The sequence below is a fragment of the Dendrobates tinctorius genome, unplaced genomic scaffold (assembly GCF_039654945.1).
Source record: "Dendrobates tinctorius isolate UK_male_01 unplaced genomic scaffold, ASM3965494v1 ptg000017l, whole genome shotgun sequence".
NCBI lineage: Eukaryota > Metazoa > Chordata > Amphibia > Anura > Dendrobatidae > Dendrobates > Dendrobates tinctorius.
Window position 1 is genome coordinate 2,245,949 of NW_027361685.1, and position 23,790 is coordinate 2,269,738.

Below are 23,790 nucleotides of genomic sequence, written 5' to 3' on the forward strand. Positions count from 1 at the left end.
AGGAAAGATATGACAACCCCCGGAGATTTGAGGTATTGGGTCCGCTGATGGAGTTTTACATGTCAGGGGCGTGATGTCTTGTGGACCTGGCTTGCCTCTGTCCTATAGACAGGGTTCTTCACTGTTTCCTGTGTTTCTTGCTTGGCCTATTCCCCTGCGTTATGTCCTGGGCTGCCGGGGTGCTGTGCACTGGTTCCGGAAATGACCAAGGTTGCCACAGTTGTAACACCTGATGGGTCTCCCGTCCCTGCAGGGTGGGTGCTCTTCCACATCGGTGGCCACCATAGGAGGGGCTGTCTTCCGCACTCCTGGGTGGGACTGAATTCTTCTGGCTACTGCGAGCAGGGCATCTACGGCTATTGACCTGTACTCAGGCCTGGTCACTATCAGCAGCTTCTTGATTGGTTCTCTTAGTCCATGCCTAAAGGCCTCTGCCAACATTTGTCTGTGTATCTGATCATGAATAGTGAAGCCTAAGTCTTGGAATACTTGCCTCGCTCTGCCATGAAACTTGTCTACAGACTCTGTCTCGGCCTGGCTCATGTTATGTAGGCTGAGTGCTTGTCTGGCTTTGGCCTACTCTCTGAGCTGCTCAATTAGCTTTGATCCTGACTTCCAGGAGTGCACATCTAATTCTGATGGAAGCTTGAAGTGTTCCTTCATGATTGGCCAGAGTGTTTCACCTGCTTTTAATTCCATTATGGACCAGAGATCAATCCAGGTTGCAGATATGTTTGCTGGCTCTGCTGCATTCTTCAGTAAAATGGCATGGGGTCCATATCTGGGTCTGGCAGATTTTTCAGAATACTGAACTCCTGACTAGGGGTGAAGGGCACATAGTGTAAGAGTTCTGGCTCTATCTGCCCCTGCCTACTTGGTGTCTGTGGGTTTCTTCACCTAGTACTGGGCAGCATGTATGCTGTCCCCTCTTCATATTCATCAGAGGAGAAACTGTGACATTGTGTGGGTGCTCCCCCCTTCTGAGGTTGCAGGTCTGCCTGGCACTTAGGATCCTCATTGTAAGACCCAGCAGCAGCAGACGCTGATGACTCACACCTCCCTTCTGCTAGCTGTTGTATTGGGGGGGCACCTGTGGTGTTATGTGTAGGGAGTGTTTCACTTTCTTCTCCTGGTATCAGCTGGCTCTTTAGAGAGGGTGCCCTGTGGAGATAAGGACACCTCATTTTCTGGATTTGGCACTGGCCCAGCTGGTGACAATGAACTGAGAGGTGGGAGAGAGGGTGAGGAGCAGGGAGGGGTAGAGGAGAGAGTGGAAAGGTGGGGAGATGAAAAAAGAAAGAGGGAGGAGAGGAGGAAGGTGATAGAAGAGGAGGGGAGAGAGAAGACGAGGGGGATGAAGGAGGATGAAAGACAGGGAAAAGATGAGGGAGGAGGAAAAATAGATGAGGGAGGGGAGGTAAGAGAGGGAGGAGTGGAGAGGGAGGAGAGGGAAGGAGCAGCGGACTCCTTCCCCTTTTCTGCAGTCAGAGAAGGCATGCTTGGACTTGTGCCTTCTCCCGGGGGGGGGGGAGCGGGGTGCCTCACAGACGGCACAGCTTAGAATTCCGCTGAAAACACTTTTTTCTCTCTTGTACACGTAAAAATAATCCTTTCCTGTTCACCTAACTCTCAGTACTTCTATGCTGTAAATCCGCTGCCACTTTATAAAACGCGGACTTCAATTCAGCTCAACTAACTAACTTCCCTTTTTTCTTCTCAATACATTATGCCATGCTGCAGCTTAAAAGCTGCCCCTGTAAATCTACATACTTAACTTTCTGAATAACACTTACTATGTCTATTCCAAAAACTTAAAAAAAAGGTGATTAAAACTTCATAACCCTTTTTAAACTTGCTTAAAAAGGAAAGGAAAAAAGCAAAAAAAAACCCAAAATATTTATAAAAACTTCAAAAGGAAATGGAAAACTAATAAAAACTCAGAAAATGGAGAAAAAAGAAAACAAAAAGAATAATCAGGAAGTTGGTAAAACTTGGAAAGAACACTCCAAAAAGAAATCAAAAATCCAAAATTCAGTAAAACTTCCAACAATAAAATGTCCGTGCACAAATGGAGGATACACACACTTCCACTTTCCTCTGCCTGCGTCTCTCAGTAAAATCTTCTGAGAACAATGGAAACAAAAGAGCAAACTGAGACAATGGTATATATTCAACAACCCAGCATTCCCAAAAATTCACACACTACAGTAAAAAACTTCCACCAAATGCAAGATAAAACAAGGGAAAAGCAGAGTACAGAACAAATGTGACAATATGAAAAATATCAGAGACGCACCCCACGGGCAAAAGAGGAAGTGTAAAAGGAAAGGAAAAAAACTTTCTGCTTCAGATCTTCATGGAGAACAGCAGTGAATTTATAGGTTGATGCACATGTAGACGTCCGGGGAGAAATCGAGGCCCTCTTTAGTGACACGTAGCACAAGCAGCTCTGGTAACCGACAACTGCCAATCACACTGGGTGTACTGCGCTCGGTCACCCGGGAATGTTAACACATTCGTCCCGCCGGTAACAGGAATCAGTGATAACTCCCACAAAATTGCCACCATCTGTACCTGGCCGGCCTCTCCTGTCCTTCCGATGTACAGGTGAATCGGTGGCAACCTGTCAAGTGATTTGGCTTGCGATATCTCCCCCAAACTAAACACCACCACGTGCCTGGCGATCTGGGTGCTCCTGTCCCTTCCGATGCATGGGTGTATATGTGATAGCTTGATAGGAGACTCGACTAGTGATATCTCTCTAAGCCCCCACAACCCATACCTGGATAGGCCTCTCCAGTCCTCCCTGTGTACAGGGTTATTTGTGAGGACTTAGCAGGGGAAGTTGAATATCTCAGATATCGGTTTCCCAGCAACCACATGCACAATCAATCACCGTTCCACCAGCTTTCTCCCGGATCTAGATACAAACAGGACACAAAGCAGACACCTTGGCTTATCCCAGGGTTTGGATAAGGGTGTGGACTTTTACACTACCTGGGAATGCGGTGGTGACCACACCTGACCGGCTAGAGGTACAGACCCGGACTGGGCACAGGGGACATTCAGGTAAGATAACCAGATTTTCTTACCTTACTTATGGAGTTGCGCAAATCTCCGTCCCCATGAGTCAAGGCCTTAGTCGGCACCTCCGTCTCTCTGGTCAACAGGGTCCCCGTGCGTTTTGTCCACAGCCCCGCGTCTCTGCGCCAGATGATATGGAAATTTGGATATATCTCTGTGTGCTGCGGCCTGTCCTAATTAGAACAGTCTCATTGAGCGCTCAACAGAAAAGACACCCTAAACACCTTGTTAGCAGTATCTCTTTCCAGTCTGCTGGTTTATTGCACATATATGGTTTTTTCATTACATACAGAAAGGAGTGGTTAGTCAATTAACATAAGGCTTGTGTTTTAAAGCTATTGGCTATTTGAGTAAATGAACTTATATGGCAGTGTCCGACATGAGGGTGATTTAGCATCATATGGTTTACTCTTATGCATTGTCTTGCAATGTCAGCAAACCTCCGATATCAGCTAGTGCATCTGGTCCAACTTCCTCCTTTCCCATGGCTGGCTGATATATCACAAGACAATGCTACCATGAGACTATGCTGGTTCTCCAGACTGGCTCATGGGGTTAGTAGGTCATTTTCCGCAATTGATTATAAGGTTCAAGATAGCTATGAAAATGTGTCTATCAATATATAAGGATATATGCAAGTGAGATCTGTATGAAATGTATATATTTCCATCACCGCTGGAGTGTGGTGGACAGGAGATAAAACATAACCTTTAGTAAGATAGTAGGATAAAAACAATTTTGTGTCCCCCAGAGTGAATTAATATAAATGTATCGGTGAAGTCACAAATAAAGGGGCGTGAGGAGCACAGCCCGATCAGGAGGAATGATTCCCACTTGCAATGGCCGAACTGCAACCAGCAAGTCCCAGAATCTCACGTTATGGATCTGGGAGAATCCCACAGAACCCCGCAAACAATGACTGACAGATTCTGGCTGCATATAACAGTAATGACTGGAATCTGGATGACATTAATAGAGTTACCACCCGAAATATGCCAGAGCAATAAGTGAGGAAAGGCACAAGCTCAGCCATTCATGAAGGGGGTGCGGGAGGAAAAGGAGATCCTGGGTCCAGGATGCTCCATATAGGACAAGGGGAAGAAAATTCCCTACAAGACCCTAAAGGGCTAACAGTAGTCTATCCCCAAGACTCCCCCCTGACTGTCCACAGCTCCCCCTATGCTAAACAAGCCCTGCACACCCATGGAAGGGCCCAATGCGTTTCTTCCAAGCTGAGTCATCAGGGGACTTATCCTTGTGATAGGAGGTCAGGTGCCATAGTGCTGAGCTAAATGGGGGGGGAGGGGAGTATGAAATACATACCATGGTACTTCCGGTGGTTGAAACGCACACCAGGGTGCCATAAAGGTGCGTGAGCCGTAAGGAAAAAATCTGCGACACTCAAATGAAGGCGGACTACTAATTGTGTCCCATGAGGCAGAGGCGTGCACTCCACAACCTAGTGTTTCCAGTAAGTGGAACGCACGCCAAAATAACTTGTGGTTTCTTCAACCACATAGAAGTAGAATATGCAACCGAGTTGGCTTGATGATGCGCGGTCCACAGCCTTTTATTTCCGGCATGTGTAACGCACGCCAATGCCACATGCGGCATGAGGAACGCACGCCAATGCCACATGCGGCATGAGGAACGCACGCCAATGCCACATGCGGCATGTAGAACGCACGCCAAAGCCACATGTGGAACGCACGCCAATGCCACATGCGGCATGTGGAACGCACGCCAATGCCACATGCGGCATGTGGAACGCACGCCAATGCCACATGCGGCATGTGGAACGCACGCCAATGCCACATGCGGCATGTGGAACGCACGCCAATGCCACATGTGGAACGCACGCCTATGCCGCATGTGGAACGCACACCAATGCCGCATGTGGAACGCACGCCAATGCCGCATGTGGAACGCACGCCAATGCCGCATCTGGCAAGTGGAACGCACGCCGACGCCACATCCGGCAAGTGGAACGCACGCCGACGCCACATCCGGCAAGTGGAGCGCACGCCGACGCCACATCCGGCAAGTGGAGCGCACGCCGACGCCACATCCGGCAAGTGGAGCGCACGCCGACGCCACATCCGGCAAGTGGAGCGCACGCCGACGCCACATCCGGCAAGTGGAACGCACGCCGACGCCACATCCGGCAAGTGGAACGCACGCCAATACCACATCCGGCAAGTGGAAAGCACGCCAACGCCACATCCGGCTTTGATGGCACCTTCCCTTTAAACTGCCATGGTTTTTGTTGCAGCCGCTCCTGTGCCGTCCCTGCGGTGTACATCTATGTTATGGTTCCAAAAGGAGTTAATTTGTAAAAAAAAATGTTTCACTTGTTAAAAAATAGTAAAACGTGTCTTCTGCTTTATGTTTTTCTTTTTACAAGAATTGTTGGAGCCAATTTTTCATTAGAAACTTTTTAATGTCGGCTTTTTCTGGAGTTTTTCTTGTAATATAGGAAAGTCTTAGGCCAGAAATAATCCCCATAAATCACTGTACATGGAGACTTTGGGATCAGATCATTTCTGTCCGCGTTGATTGTGGAAACAAAAAATCTTTTCTAAAAGCCTCAAACTTCTGTGTGTGACTCAGAGCTGAGATCTAACGTGATAGAAGATTCCAGTGCGGGGAAGACGGGAAACCTTCATATAGACGGCCGGTGGGGATGGAGGCAGTGACCGACTCTGGCCAAATCTGTCTCTAGAGCCGCAGTAGAAGATGAAGATGTCGTCCTCATCATGAAGGAGTTATTTCTCATGTCACGTGTAATGAATATCTCCTGCAGTATTGCTAATGCCGATTCCAGTGTCGGTAATGAGACGAGAATTAGCGTTATGGAAGATGAGTCTATGAGGAACATGTTCAGCTGCCGACTCCGAGGAGGAAACTGCTTGTTGTCTGTGGCCTAAATATATAGGTTTTATTAGTAGATGTCAGGGAAGAAAACTAAACCCTGTAAGATAATAAATCTCCTCATATGTTTCTCTTATTATCTCCAGTAATTGTATTATTACACAGGATTCTTATGATGTTACATCGGATCATCTTCTTCTCATTCAGGTCTCTACAATATCGGATCCTCTCAGTGAAGATCTTCTACAAAAGAGAATTTTCCTGATTTACCCATCAAGGATGGATATGGACAGAGACAAGATGGCGGAGAGGATATTACACCTCACCCTAGAGATCCTCTTCCATCTCACTGGAGAGGTCAGAGATTCTGATGACGTCACATTACATCATTCTTATCTATGGGAATAACAGATGGACAGAACTGGAGAGGTGAGGACTCTGGAAATGTCTGTAGTGAGATTTATTCATGTGTCTCTCCATAACCAGGATTACACAGTGGTGAGGAAGACCTCTAGTGATCGCTGTCAGGACCCTGTGTCTGAGGGATGGGGAAGACCCCTGAGCCCAATCACGGGGCCTCCACCTCAACCCCTGATCCATGAGGACATCAATGACCAGAAGATCCTAGAACTCATCTACAAGATGACTGAGCTGCTGACTGGAGAGGTGACACTGCTGGGAATGCTGGGACATTATACAGTAACGCTATGAAGGGATCGGGGGATGACGGTATCATTGTATGTGTCAGGTTCCTATAAGGTGTCAGGATGTCGCTGTCTATTTCTCCATGGAAGAGTGGGAGTATTTAGAAGGACACAGCGATCTGTACAAGAACGTCATAATGGAGGTTCCCCAGCCCCTCACATCTCCAGGTAATAGGACTATATACACACGGCCTATAATTATCTGTATGTAGAGAATGAATTCAATCCCTGTATGTGTTTCCTCCAGATCTATCCAGTAAGAGGACAACACCAGAGAGATGTCCCCGTCCTCTTCTTCCACAGGACTGTAAGCAAGAAGATCCCAATGTTCCTCAGGATCATCAGGTAGATGGAGAAGGTGTCAGGAGATCTCCCCTATGATGTGTAGACAGCTGTGAAGGTCTTGTGCTCAGTCTTGCTGTATCTACCAGTATTATATGTTTTATACTTGTGTAATGAGAACGGTGGAGATGGCAGGATTAGAGCTGGTCATAGATGGGACTTCTCCATCTGTCTGTGACTTTTACAATATTTGTTTCAGGGTGAAGATCTGACCCATATTAATACTACAGAGACATATGTGAGAGAAGATGAGTGGTGTAAAGAGGAGATTCCCACATATGACTACCCAGGTGAGTAGTAACCACTGAATGCAGAGAAGTCACAGATTCCTCTCAGTCACCGGCTGTGGCTGCTTTATCGGTGGTGTAGTCCGGCCGTATTACCATGATCACCATTTTGCCTCTAGACCACAACATTCTCCTCCACCCAAAACTGTTCAAATGACTTTGGGCATTGAAAGCCCTTTTCTATAGAACTTACAACCTGGAGGATCCGCCTAACCCCTGGGATTAGTGTGAGGGTGATCCCTTAAAGCGAGATCTATATGATTGCTTGTACCTGACCCAATAGAGGCCGAGTGCGCGCTTCAAGAGTCACACTGAACACAGAGTTAGATGTCTACTCCTTTCTCAGCAAAGGCTTGCACACAACTGAAGTTTATTCTTATGACAGAGAGACAGGAAATGGGTGTCACACAATCTTCTGAGTAGCCAGTGTCAGTCTATGATAGGTCCATTTCATCTTCACTTCCATATATGGTATCCAGTATCTCAGCTTCTGCATTCCAAGGATTCCTTCCAGGGTGCTGTCTGAAGACACAGACGCCATCTTGGTACACCATATCTGAACTGACTTATGTAAGGGTTAATAATTTCATCAGCCATTCTCTCCTTCACATTAGGAGACGCTGACCGTTACCTGCCCAGATCTGTAACTATAAAGCCAAATGACAGCGTACGTAGAATGTGCTGACAAGATAGGAAATCACTTGAATAAAAATCTTATGCTGGGCCTGTAAGAGAAAGCGGAGGTTAATGATGCTGTTGGCTTCCTAGATCCCTGAGATCTTATCGGATGAATCTTCTCTCCCTTCTGTGCTGCTGAATGTCTCATGGTCCCTACAAGACCAGGTCCAGTCTTTCTGGCCAATCTTCCCTTTTATGAGCGACACCAGTAAATGTGCAGTGAGGCCAAGTGTGAATTTCTGTCCAATAACAGCAGAGTTTCCCTTTATCCTGACTTTTCAATTTGTATTAAAACCAACTAACTTCCAGGAGGATTGTGATAATCTACAGGACAAACATTCCACCTGTGCCCTGATAGATCTCTAAGCTGTGCGTGGCTGAGGGCTGGAATATACATTTATTCCCGCCTGCAGGAGATGTGTTGGCTCCAGCCCTGGTGTCATGGATTCACTCCACGTCATAAATTACATTGTTTCTGATCCTAAGGAATTCAGATTACTGCACAATCTCTCCTGAAATGGGGAGCAATATTATTTCTCTAATCTTCTGCTCAGGATCCATAGTAGCTCCAATAGTCCACCATAAATGAGGGCAACTCTGGTTTACTGTTTAATCTGTATTTGTAGCTTTCAGTTAATGAGATTCTCGTGCTCTGGGGCGGGGCTGTGGGCGGGGCTTTATGTGGTGCTCTGATTACATATTCATCTATATTGGCTTATGACAGATCGCTGATCCCTCACGGACCTGCCCCCCATTATTACATAATAATAATAATAATAATAATAATAATAATAATAATCTTTATATAGCGCCAACATATTCCTCAGCGCTTTACAGTTTAACAGTTTCAAAACAAGTCATAAGTAACAATGTTAACAATACAATAATTAAAGCAAAATAAGACGACCCTGCTGGTGAGAGCTTACAATCTACAATGAGGTGGGGGAGATACAAAGTACAGGTGTGTATTTACAATGGTGTATTTACAATGATGGTCCAACCATCTTGTGGGATTGAGGGATGGATGGAGATAGTGAATGAGCTACACACGCACACTTACACATACAATGACTTTGATTAGTGAACGTGATAGGCCGCCCCTTCACCCCCAAAGGTGGTTTGCACGTTCATAACCGGGCCAATTTTTACAATTCTGACCACTGTACCTTTATGAGGTCATAACTCTGGAACGCTTCCATGGATCCCAGTGACATTGTTTTCTCATGACATATTGTCCTTCATGTTAGGCCTGTTTCACACTTCCGTTTTTGTGTCCGCCAAACGGATCCGTTTCCGTTTTTTTGACGGAAACTGATGCAAACGGATCCGTTTTTAAAAAAACGGATCCGTTTTTTGACGGATCCGCGGTAACCACTAATGGAAGTCTATGGGACAAAAAAAACGGATCCTGCAAAAAAATGGCGGATCCGTTTTTTTACGGAAACCAACGGATTTTGACGGATTTGAAAAAACGGAAGTGTGAAACAGGCCTTAGTGGTAAAATTTCATTCAAATAACTTGCGTTTATTTGTGAGAAAAATGGAAATTTGGCAAAAATTTTGAAAGTTTCGCAATTTTCCAACTTTGAATTTTTATGCCCTTAAATCACAGAGATACGGCACACAAAAAACTTGATAACTAACATTTCCTACATGTTTACTTTACATCAGCACAATTTTGGAACCAAAATTTTTTTTTTGTTAGGAAGTTATAAGGGTTAAAAGTTGACCAGCGATTTCTCATTTTTACAACACCATTTTATTTTTAGGGACCACATCACATTTGAAGCCACTTTGAGGGGTCTATATGATAGAAGATACCCAAATGTGACACCATTCTAAAAACTGCACCCCTCAAGGTGCTCAAAACCACATTCAAGAAGTTTATTAACCCTTTAGGTGCGTCACAGGAATTTTTTTGAATATTTAAAAAAAAATGAACATCTAACTTTTTTCACAAAAAAATACTTCAGGTTCAATTTTTTTTATTTTACCAAGGGTAACAGGAGAAATTGGACTGCAAAAGTTATTGTGCAATTTGTCCTGAGTACGCTGATACCTGATTGGTGGGGGGGGAACGACTGTTTCGGCGCATGGCAGAGCTCAGAATGGAAGGAGCGCCGTTTGACTTTTTCAATGCAAAATTGGCTGGAATTCAGATCGGACGCCATGTCACGTTTGGAGAGTCCCTGATGTACCTAAACAGTGGAAACCCCCTACAAGTGACCCCATTTTGGAAACTAGACCCCCCAAGGAACTTATCTAGATATGTGGTGAGAACTTTGAACCCACAAGGGCTTTACAGAAGTTTATAACGTACAGCGGTACAATTTAAAAATCATATTTTTTCCACAAAAATGATCTTTTCACCCCAATTTTTATTTTCCCAAGGGTAACAGGACCCTAAAAGTTATTGTGCAATTTGTCCTGAGTACGCTGATACCCCACATGTGGGGGTAAACCACTATTTGGGCGCATGGCAGAGCTCGGAAGGGAAGCAGCGCCATTTGACGTTTTTGGCTGGAATTGAGATCGGACACCATGTCACGATTGGAAAACCCCTGATGTACCAAAACAGTGGAAAACCCCCACAAATGACACCATTTTGTAAACTAGACCCCCCCAAGGAACTTATCTAGATGTGTGGTGAGCACTTTGAACCCCCCAGTGCTTCACAGAAGTTTATAACGCCCGGGCGTGAAAATAAAAAATTCGTATTTTTTCCACAAACATGATCTTTTAGTCCCCATTTTTTTTATTTTCCCAAGGGTAACAGGAGAAATTGGACCCTAAAAGGTGTTGTCCAATTTGTCCTGAGTACGCTGATACCTCATATGTGGGAGAAAACTACTGTATGGGCACACGTCGGGGCTCGGAAGGGAAGTAGTGACGTTTTGGAATGCAGACATTGATGGAATGGTCTGCGGGTGTCATGTTGCCTTTGGAGAGCCCCTGATGTACCTGAACAGTGGAAACCCCCCACAACTGACCCCATTTTGAAAACTAGACCCCCTAAGGAACTTACCTAGATGTGAGGTGAGCACTTTGAACCCCCAAGGGCTTCACAGAAGTTTATACTGCCAGGGCATGAAAATAAAAAAATCATATTTTTTCCACAAACATGATCAATTAGTCCCCAATTTTTTTATTTTCCCAAGGGTAACAGGAGAAATTGGACCCCAAAAGGTGTTGTCCAATTTGTCCTGAGTACGCTGACACCCCATATGTGGGAGAAAACTACTGTATGGACACATGTCAGGGCTCGGAAGGGAAGTAGTGACGTTTTGGAATGCAGACATTGATGGAATGGTCTGCGGGTGTCATGTGCGTTTGGAGAGCCCCTGATGTACCTAAACTATTGAAACTCCCCACAAGTGACCCCATTTTGGACACTAGACCCTCCACGGAACTTATCTAGATGTGTGGTGAGCACTTTGAACCCCCAAGTGCTTCACAGAAGTTTATAACGCTCGGACGTGAAAATAAAAAAATCATTTTTTCCCCCAATTTTTTATTTTCCTAAGGGTAACAGGAGAAATTGGACCCCAAAAATTGTTTTGCAATTTGTCCTGAGTAGGCTGATACCCTACATGTGGGGGTAGAACACTGTTTGGGCTCATGGCAGAGCTTGGAAGGGAAGGAGCACCATTTGACTTTTTCAACTCAGAATTGGCTGGAATTGAGATCAGACGCCATGTTGCATTTGGAGAGCCCCTGATGTGCCCAAACAATGGAAACCCCCAATTCTAACTCCAACCCGAACCCCAACACACCCCTAACCCTAATCTCAGCCCTAACCCTAGCCCTAACCCCTAGCCCTAACCCTAATGGAAAAATGGAAATAAATACATTTTTTTTTATTTTATTATTTTTCCCTAACTAAGGGGGTGATAACGGGGGGTTTGATTTACTATTTATGGCGGTTTTTATTTTTGGCAGCTGTCGCACGCTAAAAGACGCTTTTTATTGTAAAAATAGTTTTTGCATCACCACATATTGAGAGCTATAATTTTTCCGTATTTTGACCCACTGAGTCATGAGGGATCTTATTTTTTGCAGGACGAGTTGACGTTTTTATTGGTACCATTTTCGGGCACGTGACATTTTTTGATCGCTTTTTATTCCGATTTTTGGGACGCAGAATGAACAAAAACCAGCGTTTCATGAATTTCTTTTGGGGGAGTGCGTTTACACCGTTCCGCGTGCGGTAAAATTGATAAAGCGGTTTTATTCTTCGGGTCAGTACGGTTACAGCGATACCTCATTTAGGTCTTTTTTTATGTTTTTGTCGGTTTTATGCAATGAAAACTATTTTATATAAAAAATAATTATTTTTGCATCGCTTTATTCTGCGAGCTATAACTTTTTTATTTTTTCGCTGATGATGCTGTGTGGCGGCTCGTTTTTTGCAGGACAAGATGACGTTTTCAGCGGTACCATGGATATTTATATGCGTCCTTTTGATCGCGCGTTATTACACTTTTTGTTTGGCGGTATGATAATAAATCATTATTTTTTGCTTCGTTTTTTATTTTTATTTTTTAAGGGGTTCGCTAAAGGGGTTAACTAATGGGACAGTTTTATAGGGCGGGTCGTTACGGATGCGGCAATATCTAATATGTGTACTTTTATTATTGTGTTTTTTTTATTTCCAAAAAATGGATTTATTTGGGGGAATATTTTTTTTTTTCTAATTTATTTGGCGATTTTTTTTTTTAATCATTTTAACACTTTTTTTTATTTTTTTTTAACTTTATTAAATAGTCCCAGGTGGGATATCACTGTCCTGTGACAGATCAGCATTAAGGATGGACTGGAGAGGGGATAGTAGAGTAACGGAGAGGCCAATTAATAGAGCATTGCAGTAATAATAATCTTTATTTTTTATATAGCGCTAACATATTCCGCAGCGCTTTACAGTTTGCACACATTATCATCACTGTCCCCAATGGGGCTCACAATCTAAATTCCCTATCTTTGCAATGTGGGAGGAAACCTGAGTACCTGGAGGAAACCCACGCAAACACAGGGAGAACATACAAACTCCTTACAGATGTTGCTATCCACTGAGCCACCATGCTGCCCATAATGCAGGCGGGAGTGGATCAATGCTACAGTGAGGGTTTTTGTTGTTTCCATGGTGATAAGGCGGATTCTAGAGATGTTCTTTAGGTGTAAGCGGCAATAGCGGGCATGAGATTGTATATGGGATGTGAAGGAGAGATTGGTGTCAAACAACACCCAGACAGCGCGCCTGCTACCATGGCGTTATTATGGTGCCACCCACGAGAGGGAAATGTCAGATTTAGGGAGATTAGTAGACGGCAGGAGCAGAAGAATTTCCGTTTTTGAGAGGTTGAGTTTCAGATAGAGAACGGACATGATGTTGGAGACTGCGGACAGACAGTCACTGGAGTTCTGTAGTACAGCGGGGCTAAGGTGGGGGATGACATGTATAATTGTGTGTCATCAGCATAAAGATGTTACTGAAAGACAAATCTGCTGATGGTTTGTCCAATTGGGGTGGTGTAGAGGGAGAAGAGAAGAGGGCCAAGGACTGAGCCCTGAGGTACCCCGACATTGAGAGGAAGAGGAGATGACGTGGAGCCAGAGAACAAAACTCTGAAGGAGCAGTCAGAAAGATAGGAAGAGAACCAGGAGAAAGCAGTGTCCTAAATGCCCAGTGATTGGAGCCTAGAGAGTAGGAGACGGTGATCAGCAGTGTCGAAAGATGCAGAAAGGTCGAGAAGAATGAGCAGAGAGTGGTGACCATTGCGTTTTGCTGTCAGAAGGTCATTGGTCACTTTGAGTGCATTTTAAGTCAAATGTAGGGGCGGAAGCCGGACTGTGAAGAGTCTAGGAGGAAGTGAGTGGAGAGGTAATGGGTAAGCCGGGAGTAGACTAGGCGCTGCAAAAGTTTAGAGATGAAGTGGAGATTGGAGACTGGTCTGTAGTTAGTGCAGGATGGGTTGAGAGCGGGTTTCTTTAGTAATGGAGTAACGATGGCTTGTTTGAAGGAGGATGGGAAAATGCCCGAGGAGAGGTTTAAGATTGTAGTTAGGTGAGTTGTGATGACTGGAGAGAGAGACTGGAGGAGATGTGAGGGAATGAGGTCGGTCGTGCATGTAGTCGGACGAGAAGAAGACAGGAGTCTGGAGACTTCTTCTGTGATGGGATCAAATGTGGAAAGTGAGCCATGGGAATCACAGCACTTGGTGGTTGGGTGCAGATTTCCTGATGGATATTATCTATTTTTTCTGTAAAGTGGGAGGCCAGGTCATCAGCACAAATGTCAGTGATAGGGGCTTGTGCTTTTGTCCTGAGGAGGGAGTGAAAGGTGTCAAAATGTTTCTTGGGGTTGTTGGCTAGTGAGATCAGGGTGGTGAAGAAGTTCTGTTTGGCGAGGTAAAGGGCAGCGTTATAGGTTCTTAACATAAATTTGAAGTGGATGAAGTCTTCTGGTGTGCAGGTTTTTCTCCATAGGCGTTCAGCACTCCTAGAGCATCGCTGGAGAAGTTGAGTTTGCGATGTGAGCCAGGGCTGTTTTACTCTGTGTTTGGAGGTTCTGAGGGTGAGGGGCGCTACTTGGTCAAAGGTGCTTCTAAGAATGTCGTTGTAGTGATGAACAGCCAGATCAGTACAGGAAAAAGAGGAGATTGGGGACAGTGATGAGTGTAGTCTCTTATAGACGCTACTACGCAGGCGCCGCCATCGCCGGTGATAATTTGCTGGATGTAATTTTTTTTCTAAGCCTCACAATAGCCACAATATTATAGGCATTATCAACAATAATATCAATGCTATTATATGCATTATGTAATAATGGGGGCAGGTCAGTGAGGGATCAGCGACCTGTCATAAGCCAATACAGAGGAATATGTAATCAGAGCACCACATAAGTCTCATTGACAGTTACAGGAATCGTTTGATCGCAGTGATTGCCTCAAAAGGTTGTGCAACAAAATATTAACCCTTTCATGCCAGAGCCTGTTTTTGCCTTTGTGACCAATTTTTTCAGCTCTGACCAGTGTCACTCTATGAGGTCATAACTCTAAAATGCTTCAATGAATCCTGGTGATTGTGAGACTGTTTTCTTGTGACATATTGTACTTTATGATAGTGGTAACATTTATTTGATATGACTTGCCTTTATTTGTTAAAAAAAGGAAACTTGACAAAAATTTTGAAAATTTTGCAATATTCACATTTTTTTATGCTCTTAAATCAGAGAGTCATATGGCACAAAATAGTTAATAAATTAACATTTCCCACATGTCTACCATCAGCACAATTTTGGAAACAATTTTCTTTTGTTAGGAGATTATAAGGGTTAAAAGTTGACCAGCGATTTCTCATTTTTACAACAAAATTTACTAAACCATTTTTTCAGGGACCACCTCACATTTGAAGTGTTTGGGGGGTCAATATGACAGAAAATACCCAAAAGTGTCACCATTCAAAAAACTGCACCCCTCAATGTGCTCAAAACCACATTCAAGAAGATTATTAACCCTTCAGGTGCTTCACAGGAATGAATGGAATGTGGAAGGAAAAAATAAACATTTCTATAACAAGAAATTTCCTTTAGACCTAGTTTTTTTTACTTTCGCAAGGGTAACAGGAGAAAATGGATTATACATTTTGTTTTGCAATTTCTCCTGAGCATGCCGATGATACCCCATATGTGGGGGAAATCTACTGTTTGGGCACACTGCAGGGCTGAGAAGGGAAGGCGCGCCATTTAACTTTTTGAATGTAAAATATGCTGGAATAATTAGCGGTTGCCATGTCGTGGTTGGAGAGCCCCTGATGTGTGTAACCAGTGGAAACCCACAACAAGTGACCCCATTTTGGAAACTAGACCCCCCAAGGAAATGTGTGATGGGCGTTTTGAGCTTCCAAGTGCTTCTTAGAAGTTAATTACGTAGAGCCGTGAAAATAAAAAGTCATGTTTTTTCCACAAAAAATGATCTTTTCACCCTCCATTTTTTTTCCAAAGGGTAACAGGAGAAATTGGACCCCAAAAGTTGTAGTGCAATTTGTCATTGGTGTGCGCCAATGCAAGAGCACTAGGGACAGCACTAGTACTGGTCATTGTTCCCTGAGTTGGAGACATTTCTCCAGAAGCGGTATTTCTCCTTTTTGTTGTACTGGTCCTTGTGTGTGAGGATGGACCAGAATCACTGCTCATTTCTGATCTATTACTGTTGCTGCTACTAAAGCCCTCAAAATCCACATCGCCATCTGACACTGCACTTTCTTCACTGTCAGAACATAAAAGTGCATAAGCCTCCTCTGCACTATAAAACTGACGGGCCATTTTAACCATTTAACCCTAACAGTAACCCTAACTTTAGTCTGACTTTAGCCTAACAGTAACCCTAACAATAACCCTTACTTTAGCCTAACAGTAACCCTAACTATTGTATTAACTGTAACCTGCCTTATCTGTTTTTCCATTGACAGATGAAGTGAATGCCATTACTCCAGATATATCATCATCCATTCACAGCAAAGATCTGTCATCTGATCCTATGAAACAGGTCCCATCTTCTGATTCATTATTGACTACTAAGGAAAATCAAAGTCACAAAAGAGGCATTAAAACACAAACTGCTCCTAAAGCAAAGAAGTCATATTCATGTTCACAATGTGGGAAATGTTTTAACCACAAAGGGAATCTTGATGCACACCAAAAAACCCACACAGGAGAGAAGCCTTTTTCATGTTCAGAATGTGGGAAAAGTTTTATAAATACATCAAATCTTATTGCACATCAGAGAACTCACACAGGGGAGAAGCCTTTTTCATGTTCAGAATGTGGGAAATGTTTTAATCGGAAATCGGTTCTTAATAGACACCAGAGAACTCACACAGGGGAGAAGCCTTTTTCCTGTTCAGAATGTGGGAAATGTTTTAATAATAAATCCTATTGTGTTAAACACCAGAGAATTCACACAGGGGAGAAGCCTTTTTCCTGTTCAGAATGTGGGAAATGTTTTAACAATAAATCACATTGTGTTGAACACCAGAGAATCCACACAGGAGAGAAGCCTTTTTCATGTTTAGAATGTGGGAAATGTTTTGGACAGAAATCATGTTTTCTTTCCCACAAGAGAACTCACACAGGGGAGAAGCCTTTTTCATGTTCAGAATGTGGGAAATATTTTGCACACAAAGCACATTTTGTTGCCCACCAGAGAACTCACACAGGGGAGAAACCTTTTTCATGTTCAGAATGTGGGAAATGTTTTACTCAGAATTCAAGTCTTGTTACACATCAGAGAATTCACAGAGAAGAGAAGCCATATTCATGTTCAGAATGTGGGAAATGTTTTAACCGGAAATCACAATTGGTTGATCACCATAGAACTCACACAGGTGAGAAGCCTTTTTCCTGTTCAGAATGTGGGAAATGTTTTAACCACAAAGGGACTCTTATTATTCACCATAGAACTCACTCAGGGGAGAAGCCTTTTTCCTGTTCAGAATGTGGGAAATGTTTTAAGCACAAAGGGACTCTTATTATTCACCATAGATCTCACACAGGGGAGAAGCCTTTTTCCTGTTCAGAATGTGGGAAATGTTTTAACCAGAAATGGTATCTTGATGAACACCAAAGAACTCACAAAGGAGAAAAGCCTTTTTCATGTTTAGAATGTGGGAAATGTTTTACTCAGAATTCAACTCTTGTTACACATCAGAGAATTCACACAGCAGAGAAGCCATATTCATGTTCAGAATGTGGGAAATGTTTTAACCGGAAATCACATTTGGTTGAACACCATAGAACTCATACAGGGGAGAAGCCTTTTTCCTGCTAATGTGGGAAATATTTTAACCAGAAAGCGCTTCTTGTTAGACATCAGAGCAGTCACACAGAGGAGAAACCTTTTTCATTTTCTTAATGTGGGAAATGTTTTACTTGGAAATCAACTGTTAATAAACATCAGAGATGTCACATAGGGGAGAAGTCTTTTTTGTGTTCATAATGTTGGAATAGTTTTAGCCAAAATTGAATCTTCTTAAATGGGTTGTCTCTTGTCATTCCTCATGTTTGCTGACAAAAGGATAAAACTAAGTTTTATTAATTCCAAATATAAAACTATACCCATAATTCATCCCCTGAAGGTTAGTCAATAGGTGACTAAAAGAAAAAACATGTACCCCACAGTTCAGTACAGTACATAGGGTGAGGTGATGTATACACACTCTCCAAGACTCATTTCTATGGGTTTCGTCGTCCTCACCAAAGGCGACTCATCAGGAGACTATTTAATATTGACCTATATTCAAGTGAGACTAGACAAAAAACTAAAATCATGAATCATGTTATCCGAAACAGTCAGAAAACTAGCCCCATATTGGCAGATCCCAGACCTCACACTATATACTGTGTAAGTTTATAAGCCCCTCCAGTGTCAGGAATAGATAGTATGTGACAATACAGTATAATTCTTGTGTTTTTCTCCTATAGGGACTGCCCTAGTTTGGTAATGTAACTGCTGTTAATTAGTAGTGCAGACAAATTGTCCTAGACTAAACTCAGTCTTCAGACGGCCCAATATGTTCCACTCAGGGAAAACGTACCTGCTCCAAAGATCATTAGCAGCTTCTAACTAATGGCCATGCTGCTGTCTGTCAGGGAATGAGTGCAATATCGTTATAAAGACTAGGGATATGTGCAGTCATAATGTCTGGGGGATCTGTGCCATTATTTAGTATGAATATGGAAATTATCTCTGAAAGGTAAGTGTTCCCTGAGCGGTATATACTGTATTGTCACATACTATCTATTCCTGACTCTGGAGGGGCTTATAAACTTACACAGTATATAGTGTGAGTTCTGGGATCTGCCAATATGGGGCTAGTTTTCTGACTGTTTTGGATAACATGATACATGATTTTAGGGTTTTCTTCATCTAGTCCCACTTGAATATAGTTCAATATCAAATAGTCTCCTGATGAATGAATGAATCCAATGAATATTCATTTCTGTTATGTAGCGGCACACGTGACCGCTGGCAGCAGCAGGAAGCCAGTGGCTGACACTGCGCGCTACTGAAGAACAATGAATACTCACCGCTATCTCTGATGAACAGTCCCGGTGAGAACTCCGGCAGCTGTGCAAATAACGCTATAACAACGCATTCCCATGCAATCCTATGGGAGTCCGCAATTGCTGTGCCCATGCCTTGGATTTTTTCGCTGTGGAATCGCATTGCGGTAAAATCCGCACCATGTCCATTAATTTTGCGGAATCTCGGCGATTCCGCTGCTATAGGATTGCATTGAAACGCTCACTTTACACATGTGGCTATGCCCACTATACGTAAAGTGAGTGCTTCATGTGCGGATGGTACCCAGGGTCTGGAGGAGACTTTCCTCCATGCCCTGTGTACCATATTCCTGTAAAAAAAAAATAGAATTAAAATAAAAAAAAATGGTTATATTTACCCTCTGTCGGCCCCCGGAGTCCTCCCGGCCCTCAGCCATGCTGCCAGCAACTCCTGTTCCCAGGGATGCATTGCGCGAATGACCTTTGTGACGTCACGGTTGCGTGACAGCTACGTCATCAGAGGTCATTCACGCAATGCATCCCTGGGAACGGAAGTTGCTGGCAGCGTCGCTAAGGACCGGGAGGACTTTGGGGGCCAACAGAGGGTAAGTATACACATATTTTTTTCTTATTTTTAACATTCTATCTTTTACTACTGATGCTGCATAGGCAGCATCAATAGTAAAAAGTTGGTCACACTTGTCAAGCACTATGCTTGACAAGTGGGACCAACCTGTTTATCACTTTTTCAAGCGATGCTTCAAATCGGTTGGAAAGAGCTAGCATTATGGAAGCTAAAAATGCTTGCAAAATGCTTGTGTTTTGCCGGAAAACGCTTGCAAATTCCGCATGCATTTTACCCACTGCAGGGAGTTGTGGAAATGCTGCAGACAATTTTGCAGCATTTCTGCAGCGTGGGCACATAGCCTAAAACAATTGCTGGCATCGGAGCAGGACGCTGTGAGGGAGCCCTGGGTAGGTAAGTGTAATTTTTTTTTAATATTTTCTGATGGGGCCCTGCATACTAGGATGAGATGGGGGCCCTGCATACCAGGATAAGGATGGGGGCCCTGCACACCAGGATAGGGATGGGGCTATCATACTAGCATAGGGATGAGGGCGATCATTCCTGCCAGGATAGGGATGAGTGATCCATGCATACTAGGTAAGGATGAGATGGCCATGTGTATCAGGATGGGAGTGAAGGGACCATATATACCAGGATAGGGGATATTAAGTACAGAGTTGACCACATTTTTTGCGTTAATTTTTTTCCTAATTTCCTGCTCTAAAACCTAGGTGCGTCTTATCGTCCAAAAAATACGGTATATATTTTTTTTTTCAGTGAACTCATTCCTCATGTTTGGCCTCATTAAGATAAAAACATTCATACTCCGCTGGCGTGCCGGCTCCACTTCAGCGGTGTCGAGACTCACTGTCCCGAGGCTTATGTGAGGTTCTCACATCACACGAGCCCTGCACCCAATCAGCGGCAGCTTCACTGTTCCTTCCTTCGGACGTAGGTGGGGACAGTGACGTCAGCGCTGATTGGGCACAGGGCTCACATGATGTAAAAACCTCAAAAGAGACCCAAGAACACAAGTGCCAACACCGCTGAAATGGAGCCACCATGGGAGGTTTGTGTAAGTGTTTTTATTTTTAACAGGACCAAACATGAGGAATGAGAAGGGGTTGTCCAACTAGTTGTCAACCTTTTTATGAAAAATCCCACACAGGGAAAAGTCATTATTATACCTAGAGTGTGAGAAATGAATGACAGGAAAATCGTATTTTGTTGACCTTCAAAAATAACTCAGATGAGAAGAACCTATATATATTATTCACAGATTGTACAAAAACATGATGCACGCGGCGTGCGTTCAAGGATGGAATATTATATGGGAGTTTTATAGAATAAATTCAAGATGAGAATATTATATGGGAGTTTTATAGAATAAATTCAAGGTGAGAATATTATATGGGAGTTTTACAGGATAAATTCAAGGTGAGAATATTATATGGGAGTTTTATAGGATAAATTCAAGGTGAGAATATTATGGGAGTTTTATAGGATAAATTCAAGGTGAGAATATTATATGGGAGTTTTACAGGATAAATTCAAGGTGAGAATATTATATGGGAGTTTTATAGGATAAATTCAAGGTGAGAATATTATATGGGAGTTTTATAGAATAAATTCAAGGTGAGAATATTATATGGGAGTTTTATAGGATAAATTCAAGGTGAGAATATTATATGGGAGTTTTATAGGATAAATTCAAGGTGAGAATATTATATGGGAGTTTTATAGGATAAATTCAAGGTGAGAATATTATATGGGAGTTTTATAGGATAAATTCAAGGTGAGAATATTATATGGGGGCTTTATAGGATAAATTCAAGGTGAGAATATTATATGGGAGTTTTACAGGATAAATTCAAGGTGAGAATATTATATGGGAGTTTTATAGGATAAATTCAAGGTGAGAATATTATATGGGAGCTTTATAGGATAAATTCAAGGTGAGAATATTATATGGGAGTTTTATAGGATAAATTCAAGGTGAGAATATTATATGGGAGTTTTATAGGATAAATTCAAGGTGAGAATATTATATGGGAGTTTTATAGGATAAATTCAAGGTGAGAATATTATATGGGAGTTTTACAGGATAAATTCAAGGTGAGAATATTATATGGGAGTTTTATAGGATAAATTCAAGGTGAGAATATTATATGGGAGTTTTATAGGATAAATTCAAGGTGAGAATATTATATGGGAGTTTTACAGGATAAATTCAAGGTGAGAATATTATATGGGAGTTTTATAGGATAAATTCAAGGTGAGAATATTATATGGGAGTTTTATAGGATAAATTCAAGGTGAGAATATTATATGGGAGCTTTAGAGGATAAATTCAAGGTGAGAATATTATATGGGAGTTTTATAGGATAAATTCAAGGTGAGAATATTATATGGGAGCTTTATAGGATAAATTCAAGGTGAGAATATTATATGGGAGTTTTACAGGATAAATTCAAGGTGAGAATATTATATGGGAGTTTTATAGGATAAATTCAAGGTGAGAATATTATATGGGAGTTTTATAGGATAAATTCAAGGTGAGAATATTATATGGGAGTTTTATAGGATAAATTCAAGGTGAGAATATTATATGGGAGCTTTAGAGGATAAATTCAAGGTGAGAATATTATATGGGAGTTTTATAGGATAAATTCAAGGTGAGAATATTATATGGGAGCTTTATAGGATAAATTCAAGGTGAGAATATTATATGGGAGTTTTACAGGATAAATTCAAGGTGAGAATATTATATGGGAGTTTTATAGGATAAATTCAAGGTGAGAATATTATATGGGAGTTTTATAGGATAAATTCAAGGTGAGAATATTATATGGGAGTTTTATAGGATAAATTCAAGGTGAGAATATTATATGGGAGCTTTATAGGATAAATTCAAGGTGAGAATATTATATGGGAGTTTTACAGGATAAATTCAAGGTGAGAATATTATATGGGAGTTTTATAGGATAAATTCAAGGTGAGAATATTATATGGGAGTTTTATAGGATAAATTCAAGGTGAGAATATTATATGGGAGTTTTATAGGATAAATTCAAGGTGAGAATATTATATGGGAGATTTATAGGTTAAACCAAATACCAACAGAAAATAATCGACCCAAAACAAACATTTATCGGTAAAAAGAACTCTTTATTAGGTAAAGTATAAAAGAATTGCGCCATTTTCCAATACCCGTCACATCTCCATTTTTATCGGTCGTCCATGACAGCACCACCTGAGAGAGGGGATCCGCCCTTCAGGAACAGGAAACCTACAGATACAAAAGGGCGGCACCTCTCCCACGCATCAGTTGGTTTCCTGTTCCTAGAGGACGGGACTTCCTTCAGATCGTCCATCATGGAGTCGTCGAGGGATTCCCAGGCCGGCTGACCGACTCAGGTAGCGGGGGGATCTCCTACCTCGGTCAAGCTCGGGGTACCTGGAAGCGCCACGGTGGGGCTGGGTAGGTCGCCACGGCAGTGGTTAGAGCAGGCGGAGCAAAGGGTCCGGTGGACAGCCGTCTCCAGAATGCGGGCACCAGGTATGTATGCAGGCCCCTCCTGATGCATTTTCCCCCGGGGTCCGGTCTCAAACCCCCTCCGGCCAGGTCGGCGGTTGCGTCCGGTCGCCAAGCGCAGGCTGGCGCGCATGGGGGCGGCGGGCATACCGGAGCCGGGGGCGCCGTGCCGGCTCCTTTCCGCGCGCTCCCGCGGCCTCTGACGCGCGGCGGAAGTGACGCGGTGGAAGGGGCGGGGCCGGGAACGCCAAAACCGGAAGTCGGGTGCCGGCCGACTTCCTAGTGTGCGCCGCGATCCGGGGGGACGCGCGGTACCCGAGGCGGTGGGGGGGACGGTTCATGCGGGGGAAGGTCGCGGGAGGGTTCCTGGGGGAGGTGCCGCGCCAGTGCCCTGCTGACCGGATACTGGGAGGCCTTAAAGGGCAGGAGGTGATGCTGCCGGGGTGCTTCTGAAGGCCCAGCGATGGATGACAGAACCCCCATAGAGCAGCAGGACGTGCAGGAGCACCCACAGAAGGAGGCCTCGATGAAGCCTCATACGAGTGGAAGCGGACGAGTGAGCAGAGCCGCAGAAGTTCCTCCAGTCTAAAGGATTCCCCCTGCCTCCCTCCGTGATCCGGTACCTGCCTCATCTGCATGGGTAAGAGATCTCCGTGAATGTAC

At 43.3% G+C, this 23,790-nt stretch overlaps 1 protein-coding gene across 1 annotated transcript; it reads left to right on the top strand.

Annotated features, from left to right (window-relative positions):
• The first annotated feature begins 6,399 nt into the window (after positions 1–6,399).
• LOC141082377 (uncharacterized) lies at positions 6,400–18,143 on the top strand. The gene is made up of 5 exons (XM_073566316.1): positions 6,400–6,621; positions 6,704–6,827; positions 6,907–7,004; positions 7,201–7,291; positions 16,432–18,143. The coding sequence occupies exons 1-5, from the start codon at positions 6,400–6,402 to the stop codon at positions 17,787–17,789; spliced, it is 1,893 nt and encodes a 630-aa protein (XP_073422417.1). The 3' UTR covers positions 17,790–18,143.
• Positions 18,144–23,790: the final 5,647 nt, after the last annotated feature.